This window comes from Bubalus bubalis, chromosome 9 (assembly GCF_019923935.1).
Source record: "Bubalus bubalis isolate 160015118507 breed Murrah chromosome 9, NDDB_SH_1, whole genome shotgun sequence".
NCBI lineage: Eukaryota > Metazoa > Chordata > Mammalia > Artiodactyla > Bovidae > Bubalus > Bubalus bubalis.
In genome coordinates, this window is record NC_059165.1 from 1,642,643 (window position 1) to 1,655,429 (window position 12,787).

At 42.6% G+C, this 12,787-nt stretch overlaps 1 protein-coding gene across 2 annotated transcripts in view; it reads right to left on the reverse strand.

The window, feature by feature from the left end:
- MAN2A1 (mannosidase alpha class 2A member 1) overlaps positions 1–12,787 on the reverse strand; it is a 208,032-nt gene that overhangs the window by 17,659 nt on the left and 177,586 nt on the right. For both annotated transcript variants that reach the window (XM_044947248.2, XM_025292149.3), the window contains 2 exons: positions 11,357–11,498; positions 8,673–8,806 (listed from right to left, as the gene is read on the reverse strand). In XM_044947248.2, the coding sequence (XP_044803183.2) occupies positions 8,673–8,806; positions 11,357–11,498 (276 nt within the window). The remainder of the gene's footprint in view (positions 1–8,672; positions 8,807–11,356; positions 11,499–12,787) is intronic.

Consider the following 12,787-nt stretch of genomic DNA (forward strand, 5'->3'; position numbering starts at 1 on the left):
AGGATTTTAAAAAAAAAAACAAAACAAAACAAATAAGGCTTTAAAATAACACAGGTAGCATATCTATATCATCTATTCTCTTTAAATTTGGTAAAATCATTGCCAGATGTTTTGCTTTACCTTATTCCAAAAGCTGGAACTACTACACCTGTTACAGAATAGTTATCACACATTTACATGGTGTACAATTATTCAGCATAGTTTTAAAATACTTTAGTCTTTGCTATGGTGTGTGGTTACAGATAAGCATTTCAGCACGTTCAAACATTAAGTAAATCTACCAGGACTGGGGAATATACATATGGTAGATGACATACACAATTAATTAAATCAGTGACTAAGTAGAATCTTAACCAAAAATGTCTAAGGTGTAAAAGCAGACCCAGAAAAGCACTAAGAAAAAAACATAATTTATGTAGAAAGGCCTTGTGATCACCAACAACACTTGGGGATATTTCCATTTTGCATTGTTATTTTTGGAAATGACTATTTCACTGATATCTTCTGATTTTGCATATTTTTTAATAGATGGCTCAAATAAAAGGTTTGACAACTTATCTGTGTGAAAAGAAAGATTTATAGAAGATAGAGAGCTTAAAATTCAGAATGTCAGATTAGCGCTGAACAGAGGGTGTTAGCAAAGAGTGGTGAACATCTTGCCAGCAGCAAACTATAGATGTCGTTACAATTCAGGCTATGAATAGAGGAAAAAAAATTAAGGCAACAGAGGGACACTACAATATTAAGATACTGACGAAAAACATTAGGTAAAAAATATTAAGTTAAAAAATTTATCCATCCCACACTCTTTTTTAAGGAAAGATTAAATAAAGTATATAAAATAATATCCTTCAACAACATTGAAATTTAATGCAGCTTGTAGAGTAACATGAAGAGAGAGGGAACATTTTCAATAAGAAGCTTTAAATGGACTCAAAGATCAAAGGACTTCATAATCTAGGTCAGGACTGCTGACAAAACCACTTTTGAGTAATAAAAGATAAAAGCTTCTTACAGAAAGGAAAACACCTGCTTTATCAGATTCAGAGGCATTAAATCCCTTCTAGGTCAAGACACATTCAGAAAAGCTCTCTGGCTTTGTTCTGTGCTCTTGGAGGAATCCTTGGACACTCCAGTGAGATGGTCGGATACTAACTGATAGATTATCTATACCTTAGAAGTAATAATGTGCAAATCCTTCAAACCCTAATCAGTTCTCCCGACCTTCAGATTGACCAGACATCAGAGTGGCTTGGGAAACTTTTATGAAACCTAGATCCTTGGACCTGAACCGAAATCTACTGAATCGGAATTCTACGGGGAGGGGCCTGGGAAGGTCAAGTTAAAAGCCCCGTGTGCCTGTGGCAGGCAGGCCCACTCTGCTCTTCTGGCCTGTATGATGCAGGAACTGCCACCGCAGCGCCCTCCCAACCTTTCAGAGCAAACAGCGCTCACTCTGGAATTAAAAGTATAAGCCTTACCGTTCAACTAATTTAGGATAAAAAAAAAAAAAAAGATGCAGACTCAGAAGCACGTTAAGGAAAAGTCTTGCCAAATAATACACTGTCGTGAATGTAAGTACTTTGGGCATTCAAGAGCTGTGCTATTTATGTTCTCCTAAGCAAGAAAGGAAGAGAAGTTTACGTAAGAGTTGTGGTTCAGTGCCAGAAGAGCCCCGAGAACACAAACATTTCTGGACGCGGGCCAGGCAGGATGAGACAAAGACTCAGGCACAGCACCATGATTCACACACCTTCTTAACAGCTTTATAGCAATAAGGGGCTCAACAATATATTTAACTGTGAAGCTATCACTACTTTGATTAACCTCCTAGAAAGGTAATCTTTGAACCATAACCTTGATGATACACTCAAAATTTATAAAATATATTTGCTATAGGAATTTTTTACATGTTTGTGTAACCTATAAACCAGTGTTACAATACATGATATACTACTACTACAAACATTATTTGGTTTCTTGTAGGTTGGGAGGTTTCAGACTGTCTAGGTCTGGCTTTCTCTCCGCAGCCTACCTGAGATTAAAGAGAATTTCTAGCACATTCTGATGCAAACCACATTAAGTTGAGATCTTCTCCACTGGGTTTAAGCCCTTATTTCATAAGTCAGAACTTCTTGCCAGGCTCCTTGGTGTCCCTCATTAAGCCCACTTGAGTTATCCACTGCCTAAACATCACAGCTTTCCATTTCATCTACATAAAAACCTGCTAAATTATTAAGAAAGAGATCATTCTTTTTAGTCACCCTTGTTTATTTAGAATGACCTGACATAATGAGAACCAGATAAATGTTGATAATTAATTAATTTATTAATTATATTAACAAGCAATGCAATATAAATGAATGAGAGAAAATTACTGTAGGAGAAAGAATGGGGTGAAAAGACAAACAGGGAGAAGGAGAGAGAATGAAAATATACAGAGTGGTAAGATTTAGTGTAGAGCTGAAGCCTAGCAATATATAGGCCAAGTTACCCTATTAGACATAGAATACACCCTCTCCCAACAACACAAGAGATGACTCTACACATAGACATCACCAGATGGTCAACACCAAAATAACACTGATTATATTCTTTGCAGTCGAAGATGGAGAAACTCTATACAATCAGCAAAAACAAGGCCAGGTGCTGACTGTGGCTCACATCATGAACTCCTTCTTGCCAAATTCTGACTTAAATTGAAGAAAATAGGGAAAACCTTAGACCATTCAGATATTACCCAAATAAAATCCCTTACGATTAAACAGCAGAAGTGACAAACAGATTCAAGGGATCAGATCTGATAGACAGAGTGCCTGAAGAACTACGGACGGAGGTCCGTGACATTGTACAGGAGGCAGTGATCAAGACCATCCCCAAGAAAAAGAAATGCAAAGGCAAAATGGTTGTCTGAGGAGGCCTTACAAATAGCTGTGAAAACAAGAGAAGTGAAAAGCAAAGGAGAAAAGGAAAGATCTGAAAGCAGAGTTGCAAAGAATAGCAAGGAGATAAGAAAGCCTTCCTCAGTGATCAAAGAAATAGATAAAAACAATACAATGGCAAAGACTAGAGATCTCTTCAAGAAAATTAGGGATGCTAATGGAACATTTCATGCAAAGATGGGCTCGATAAAGGACAGAAATGGTATGGACCTAAAAGAAGCAGAAGATATTAAGAAGAGGTGGCAAGAATACACAGAAGAACGAGACAAAAAAGATCTTCATGACCCAGATAACCACAATGGTGTGATCACTCTCCTAGAGCCAGACATCCTGGAGTCCAAAGTCAAGTGGGCCTTAGGAAACATCACTACAAACAAAGCTAGTGGAGGTGATGGAATTTCAGTTGAGCTATTTCAAATCCTAAAAGATGATGCTGTGAAAGTGCTGCACTCAATATGCCAGCAAATTTGGAAAACTTAGCAGTGGCCACAGGACTGGAAAAGGTCAGTTTTCATTCCAATCCCTAAGAAAAGCAATGCCAAAGAATGATCAAACTACCACACAATTGCACACATCTCACATACTAGTAAAGTAATGCTCAAAATTCTCCAAGTGAGGCTTCAACAGTATGTGAATCAAAAACTTCCAGATGTTCAAGCTGGATTTAGAAAAGGCAGTGGAACCAGAGATCAAATTGCCAACATCTGCTAGATCATCAAAAAAGCGAGAGAGTTCCAAAAAGCACCTACTTCTGCTTTATTGACTATGCCAAAGTCTTTGACTGTGTGGATCACAACAAAGTGTGGAAAATTCTTCAAGACATGGAAATACCAGACCACCTTACCTGCCTCCTCAGAAATCTGTACATAGGTCAAGAAGCAACAGTTACATCCAGACATGAAACAATGGACTGCTTCCAAATTGGGAAAGGAGTACGTCAAGGCTGTATATTGTCACCTTGCTTATTTAACTTATATGCAGAGTACATCATTCAAAACACTGGGCTGGATGAAGCACAAGCTGGAGTCAAGATTGCTGGGAGAAATATCAATAACCTCAGATATGCAGATGACACTACCTTTATGGCAGAAAGTGAAGAAGATCAAAAGAGCCTCTTGATGAAGGTGAAAGAGGAGAGTGAAAAAGCTGGCTTAAGACTAAGATCATGGCATCCAGTCCCATCACTTCATGACAGACAGATGGGGAAACAATGGAAATAGTGACAGAGTTTATTTTCTTGGGCTCCAACATCACTGCAGATGGTGACTGCAGCCATGAAATTAAAAGACACTTGCTCCTTGGAAGAAACTCTATTTGTCTAGGTTAGCATATTAAAACCTAGACAGCATATTAAAAAGCAGAGATACTACTTTCCCGACAAGGTCCATCTAGTCAAAGCCATGGTTTTTCCAGTAGTTATGTATGGATGTGACAGTTGGACCAGAAAGAAGGCTGGGCGCCAAAGATTTGATGCTTTTGAACTGTGGTGTTGGAGAAGACTCTTAAGAGTTCCATGGACTGCAAAGAGATCAAACCAATCAATCTGAAAGGAAATCAGTCCTGAATACTCAATGGATGAACTGATGCTTAAACTGAAGCTACAACAGTTTGGCCACCTGATGCGAAGAACGGACTCACTGGAAAAGACCCTGATGCTGGGAAAGATCGAAGGCAGGAGGAGAAGGGGACGACAGAGGATGAGATGGCTGGATGGCATCACCGACTCGATGGACAGGGGTTTGGGTGGACTCTGGGAGGTGGACAGGGAGGCCTGGCGTGCTGCAGTCCACGGGGCTGCAAAGAGCTGGACACAACTGAGTGACTGGAGTGACTGGCCCTACTAGACATGTTGTGGCGGCTCCATATGGCATTAAAATAGTGTTTGTTTTTCAGTCCTCTCAAGAGAAAAAAAAATAACCCAGGAGATTTCATATTTAAAATTATCGAAATGACTACAGTAATGAAAACTTATCCAAACAGATACTTTTTTTTTTTACCCCAAGCACTGGGAAATGAAGTCCCACTGGGCCCCCAACCTCGAGGAGAAGCAGCCATGTGGGGCTGCACTATGGCTCTGACGTGGGCCAGGCAGCCATCCTCATGCTCAGCAGGCCCTCTGGTCACCTAACATAAGCATCTCCCTTAAACCTGACCAGCCTCCTTCTTGCTATCATTTCCTGGAGCCCAGTCAGCACCTGTGATTGTCACCTGATGGCTCCAAAATCCCTCTCCTTATATGTAAAGAACTGGTGTCCAGAAGCAAAACGACCCAACTGCGACACATGAGTGTTACACATGAGTGTTACACATGAACTGCGACACATGAGTGCCTCCAGTGCAATGTTTCTAGCTCACTGTCCCCTTTACTATTATTTTAGTTGCCAGCAGGAAGGGTAGGAAGTAGGGGTCAAAGAAATAAATCCTAAGACGTCAACGCTAATGAGATAATTTCTATTTTGTTCTTCTGCTGAGCCTTGGGCGTCATTACTGTGAAAGACCTCACACAGTGGCAGTCCTCCGCTGGGCATGTACACCTCTCCCAGTGATGTTTGTCATTCCAATCTTGTTCTCACTGCCTCTGCAAAGGCCTCGAGAACACGATGCTTCCATTTAGTCATCCAGGAGTATCACCATGAGGATCCAGCAGGTTCAAAGCTTCCCACTAAAAAGCCTTCCTTTCCAGGGAATGTCTCCCCATGTCAATTTCTACCATCGACATTTTAGTCATTAGTCTAGTTGAAAATAAAAACACTTTCTAGAAAATTTAAGTTACATGATATGTAACATTTCTTAATCAAATGTCATTTTAATTAATTTCACTAGAAATTAAAATGCATCTTCTCTTCTCTGGCTCATTTTTTATTTAAAAGAAACTATTGACTTAAGCCCAAGAATCTATAGTTGAGCAAAAGACGAATTTAACCAAGACAGGATTATAAAAACTCTGCATCAAACTGAAATCAATCACTATGCAAAGAGTTTTGAATGAGAATAAACAAATTATTTAACTTCTAAATGACAGCTTTATAGATCTGACATAAAAAAATTCTTATTGCTATAGTTAACAGAAGTTTTGTAAATTAGTATCTGTGGAGAGAAACTCATCAGCCAGAAGCATTTCAGGAGAAGCAAACGACAGCAGCCGCCAGCACCCAGACGAGGACTGCTGTATGCCACTTTAGTCCTAAACTAAGCTATCTTGTCAGTAATTGATTTAAACCATGAGTCCCAAGAACTGGTATAAATATTGACATGTAAAGGGGATATTAAAACCTTTTTCCTAAAAGATTCTAAATACGGAGACAATTGTTTGCCTTAATTAGCTGCTGCCATTTCACTAAACCAACCAGTATTTTATTTATAAAATGCCTACCGCGGGCCAGGAGGCCGGGCGGGGCACATGCAGACGATGCAGACACGTCCCTGGAATCCAGGGGGGACGGAACGCTGCCAGGGCGACCGGCAGCGAGCAGTGACTGCGGTAAGGACAGCGGGGCAGCGTGCTCTCCCAGCTCAGGCACTGCCGCTCTTGTGTGCTCGTGCATGCAACACACACTGGGTGTCTGCTGTGCCAGGAACCATCCTAGAAGCAGACGGAGATGCGACTCTTAAGCCCACAGGAGGAGAAGGACAATGACCACACAACCACACACACAGGAAACGTGCATGATTCTGAGGGCGGTTCGAATCTGGTCAAGCCGAAGAAGCTGCTGAAGGAGACTCAGATCTGAACGCCTAATTACGAAGAATCGCTGGGTAGAGACTGAAAGGCATGTGCAAAGGTGCGGGGAAGGCCGGGCGCACAGGAAGCGCTGAGGCCTGAGGGAAAGCAGCTGGCGCAGGGCGGGAACAGGGAGACCACGCATCAGTAGAGGAGGAGGCGGGACAGGCAGGGCCGCGAGCAGGGGGCTCCGCGAGCCACGGTCGGGAGCAACGCGAAGGCAGAGCCGGGAAGCAGGGCACTGTGGGACAGACTCGGCTTCGAAAACAAAGCTGCTGCTCACTGAGTTCAGAGCAGACAGGGCAGAAAGAAGACGGCAGGGGGGGGTTGCGCACAGCCTACCTCCAGAAAACACAAGATGCTAGTTAAAATTAGAGTTGTCGAAGCAATCAAGTTTGTAGATTTGAAATATTTAGGCAGCGATACAGCCTAAATGAAGGTGAAGACTGCGGTGCAAAGACAGCAGGTGGGGGAGAACGTCCACCAGGGACGACCCTCAGCGGCCTGGGCTGCATGGAAAGCAGTGCTGGTTATCAGAGAGGGGGCACTTGGAAGGGGGCGATCAGGACCGTGGTTCTGAGTGTGTCAGGCTTGAGATGCCCTTAGAAACGCACAAAGAAATGCCAGGAAGCAACCAGATGGGTGGGTCTCAAGGCGAGAGGTGAAACTGAAGCTGAGGGTTTGTATCTGTCAGTCCCAGCTGATGCGGAGGAATAACACACACAGTGAGGAAAGGGGAAGGCCCGGGGCTGAGCCTCGAGGGCTCTAATATTTAAAGCTGAATACAGAGCTATCGGAGAGAGAGACAGAAAGAACCGTCCCAGAGGCAGGAGGAAAACCAGGTACGCAGGGCCCACGGGAGCCTTGGCTCGGCAGTGTTTCAGGACCTGACAACGGTCAGTGTCAGATGCTGCTGCGCAAGGAGGTAAGATGACGACCGACCACACCCGCTGGGGCGAGCGGCCCCGGAGCCGAAGAGCCGAATCCCGCCCGGAGCACAGCGGCACGAGGGGAGAGGGCACCAACGCAGCCCGGCAGCCCGGCCTCAGCGCGGAGGGGCCGTTGCAGGGAGACGCGGGTGAGAGGCTGAGCGTCAGCTGCGTGTGGGTTTGTGTTTAACAGAAGAAAACAAACCGTGCTTACAAGCCAGCAGAAAGGCTGTAGGGGCAGGGCCGCGGACGCAGGGAGGATGACTAACGAACGGCCCTGGGGAGGGCGATGGGTCGGCTCCAGGACGGCGGAGGACCTGCCGAGGAGGAGAGGAGGTCAGCACAGGGAGATGGAGGCGGGGAGCAGACGCCCGGGGTCCAGGACCGGGAGCCCCTAGAGCGCTGCTCCATCTGCAAGGCGGACGGGAGGCCACCGGCTGCACAGAGCAGAGAGGTCTGACGGTTGGTGCAGACAGCCAGAGAACAGAGCAAGAAGGAGGAGGGCCGCGTCGGGGGCCCCTGAGGTGGGGGCCTGCAGTCTGCGGGGGTTCCGGGGGGAACTGGTGCTGCCTTCTCAAGGAGTATATTGTCAGGTGAGTTCATGCCCAACAGAGTTTTTGCCAGACTCTCTGCACAGAATGCTGGATTTTTGCTTTGAGAAATGAAAACTGAACAAGAAAGCAGACAAGTAAATCCACTTTCAATAGATGAGTCTAAGACTAGCATGAGTGCACTAAAGTTTCAAATACATTTACTGATCAAACTTAATCTCCTAAGTATATGACTAAGGTCTATTCTTTAGACTGAACTCTTGCTTCTGTCAAAGTAATTTCAGGAAATTTTATCCAAACTGATTGCTTAACATTGTTTTATATCTACATAATAATCAAAACAAAAAATAAAATGCCTAAATATGAATCTTACATGATACATATAACTGAAGTTCTCTTTCTTGTGAATATAGGCTAAGTCTAATATAAAGACATCTCAATATTGGAAAATGCAAAATATAAAGTATAAGGTCCCATTTTTGGATGGCAAAGAACAGTCAACACTGGGACATGAGAGCTGCTTTCCTACCGTATTCACGACACTTCTCTTTTCTAGGAGTATTCGAAATAAATTAGCTGTAATCTTGTTATCATGGACACCTTGCTCAAGGCCACGATTATCATCTTGCATGAGTCTTCGATCCATGATAACTTCAATCTGACCTAGCAAACAAGGAAACAAACAGGCTAGGGTTATTCACTGAGAAGCTCACAAATATAAAGCAGAGTCTAGACGTACGCTTCCCCTCCAGTCGGGGAAGCCATGGGGTTCCTTTCAATAACAGCTCAGAGCATTTAGTATAAATTCACAAAACAGGACTGTATTTCTTCTTGTCTTCATCAGCATTTTGTAAAATCTGATAAGAAATTTAAATGGGATAGAAGAGATCAAAATGAAAGTAAAACTTAAAAATATTGATCAACAGAATAAAGGCCTCCAAATTTTTAGCAACAGCATTTGGAATTGAAAAATGTTTATGAGGTTCATTAAGAAATAGATATATCACACATGGAGTAATAAGAAAAATACAGAAAGACAGATCTAAAAAGGATCTGAAGTAACATTTTAGGTTACTTGATGTGTGGAGATTCTCTGAAGCCCGAGGATTTGGGGACACCCATTGTGTAATCCCTTCCCTCTCTGATACTGTATTAGTGATTTCCCAGTGGTCTTTTCTCCTTTAGCTCAAAAAGTTGTTATATTTGGTTCCTCTGTTTGCTATGCAGTAATTCTACAACTCCTCTAGTTTAGGCTATAACCCTAATAGTTAGGTTATGAAATTACAAACTAAAAGAAGATCACCAGAGACATATTTATATGTCTAAGATTATACAAAAAAAAAAAACCATTAAAGTTATACTACCTTAAATATATTGGAGAAGGAAATGGCAATCCACTCCAGTGTTCTTGCCTGGAGAACTCAATGAGCAGAGGAGCCTGGTGGGCTACAGTCCATGAGATCACAAAGAGTCGGACACGACTAAGTAACACACACACACACACACACACACACACACACACACACTTAAATATATATATTCACCTACCCATCCATTAATATTTGCTACTGTACTGAGCAATCACTTGGAGTAAAAGGAAAATGTACAGACTGTGTTAGTAACTATTATGCTCGCATAGGTAAACCAAATGTGGTTCCTCCTTCCGGTTTGGGTAACAAGCACATGAAGTTACCATGGAGGGTTAGAGTTTCTGTTGTCACTTTCTCCACACTTTCTAAGACAGTTGTCTAGAAGGTGCTGCTCAGGCCCTGGGGCTAATTGTCCCCATGCTTGTCTCGAGTTCTACCACTTCACATCCAAGGTAGTCTATCAATCTCTCGGTCCTTTCTCAGTCTTCTCCCTGACTTCAAATATTAGCCCACACACTATGTGACACATAGTAAGCTCCTCGCCTATACTCAAGTTGCTTTTATGTCTGGAGTTATGCAAACTCGAGGGTGCCTGGGCGTCTATTGCAGGGTCTTTACCAGAGAAGTGAGACAACTGTTAGATGCATGACTACTTGAAGCCTAAGGTCCAGTCCCCTATGCTGCAAGTCACTGCAGTCCTGTCCAACTCTGTGAGACCCCAGTGTGGAGCCCAAATTGGGGAACTTTAGGCAGCGTTTAAAAGTGGGTAGCTCAGGAGTCGTATCTGACACCAACAGGTTTTACATTCTGATTATTAAAAAATTATGTCAACATTTACAGAATGGGCGACTTCTTGTAAAATTCCAGATGGGCTTTTTGTGAAAAGCTGAAGAAGGTGACGACGCTGGGCCAGTTCCCCACAGCAACAAGGTCTGTACACCGGGGGGTGTGCTCTGCAATTCACCCAAATCTCAGCACTCCCTACTGGATCCCCGAGGTGAGGCCATTTTTATTTTTATAACTGCATTCATGTCTGGGTGACATGATCTCAGGATTTTGTGTAATGAAGGCCACAAGGAAAAATGATCGACAGTAAAGTTTCCTGTGTATGGAGTACAGAATGTATGCATATGCCCAGCATGAAATGACCACGCCAGGCAAGTACTCTCACTCATGACCTGCCCAGCTCTGTGACACACTTGTCTTACAACTCTTAGTATGTAAGCAAAGAGGAGCAACTGACATGTAAATAATTAAAAACAGGTATTATGAAGGACAAGTCTCCCAATAGAAAGTTTCCCAGACAACAACCAGCGTCTGCCATCTCTCTCCTCCTCCCCCCAGTCTCGGTCCGTCTGGCGTCTATGCAGTCGTGTCTGCCGCCTCTTTATCACCATGTCCGTATCATCTCTGCTCCCTTTTTCCTTTCAGGCGGCAGCATCCTAGGAGGACGTGACTCAGAAAAGGACCTAAGTTTGAACTGCAACTTCCCCTTTTGGCAACCCTGGCTAATTTATTAATATCTAAACTTCAAATTATCTAAATTTAGTTTAGTCGGAGTCTGAATTTCCATATCCATTCAGTCACAACAATGACAGAATTTTGCAAACAATGGGCTATTGGGAAAAGTAAATTATCTTTAAAAATCATCAGTTTTGTGAACTTTTGGGTTTGTTTTCATCTGAAGATTGAGGAAATTTATTGTTTTATGTCAGTCTCACAAAGCTCAAAATTAACAGTCTGGTTCTAAAAAGAAAAAAGCTTGTGACTGAGGAAGGTAACAAACACACAACTAACAGAAAGTGAGACTACTAAGAGCAAAGAGCATCTACAGAATACACACCACTCTTCAGACTCGAAACACCCAAAGACTGAGCTGAGAGCAGAGTCAAGCGGCGCTCGGCATCCTGGATGTACGCCATTGTAGTCATGGGATAGACGTTCGCCTGAAGAGGCAATTTGCTCATTGTCACTCTAGGTTGAATCTGCAAGACCAAACAATTATCGTGAAGAAAAAAAGAAAATCCAGTGATATTTACAAACGTACTTAAAAACATTACTACTGACTACAGATGGCTTTTTTCCCAAATAGAAAAAGGTATAGCACCTTTCTTGTCCAACAGAACAGCTAACTTAGAAATTAAAACATTCTTCAAGATGAAGAAAAATCATGAGCGTCTTAGAAAATTTTTAAGTGAGAAAGGCAGAACTTATCTAGATTTTTTTTAAAATAGGTATTACTATTTAAATTCAGAATAAAAATCCTTAACAAAAGTCTTCTAGCTCTCCATATTTGCATAAAACAAGTTGTAAAGGTATTAAGTATTCATTTCTCATCTAAATCTAACGTACTGGCTTTGTAATGAATGCAAAGCTTAATAGCTCCCTATTCCCTTTCAAGAAATGTCTCTCATAATTCTTGAATCAGTTTTAATAAATACCACACATCTCGCCACCATATCCTCTAACATACTCTGTTGTAATAATCAAATGCATTTTTATATTTAAAAACTATTCAATGCTTACTCTTCTTGTTTAGTTTCAATGTAGACAGTTCCAAATTCCAATTTTTCTTGGTTTACTATCTGAATGCATGAAATACAACTCTACCTTTAGTTTTTGAGAGAGACTGATAATGAACTAAGCTGGTTGGGTCAAGGAGACTCACTCAAACCTCAGGAAGAGATGTCAAACAGAGACTCTATTATCAGAAATCTTACTCACACCACATAAAAATGTCATGTCTTCTTTTAAACTCACGAAACTTTAACATGGAACTCAGAACAGAAGAAGTACAATGTAAGCACAAGAGTTCACGCCTACTGAGTGTCCATGAACACTGGGCACAGCACTGGGTATTTCACAGATAACATCTCAATCTTCACCAGTCATTCAATTTACTGGTTGGTTCTCAATAGAGTCCCCCCAAATTCATGTTCACTCAGAACCTGTGAATGTGATTTTATTTTGAAATGTGGCCTCTGCAGAGATAACCAAGTTACACTGGGTTGGGGTGGGAGATAATCTAAAGAACAGTATCCTCCCAAGAAACGGGGAATTTGGACATACAGACACGCAGAGACACGAGGAGATCGCGTGAGAGCAGAGGCAGGAGCCGCAGCGATGTGTTTGCAACGCACGGCGTGCCAAGCACTGCCAGCGACCCCCAGGAGCCAGAAGAGGCAAGGCCACCCTTTCCTAGAGCTGACCGAGCGAGGAGGCCTGGCTACACCTTCGTTCTGGCTTCTGAAGTCCAAAACTGTGAGGGAATACA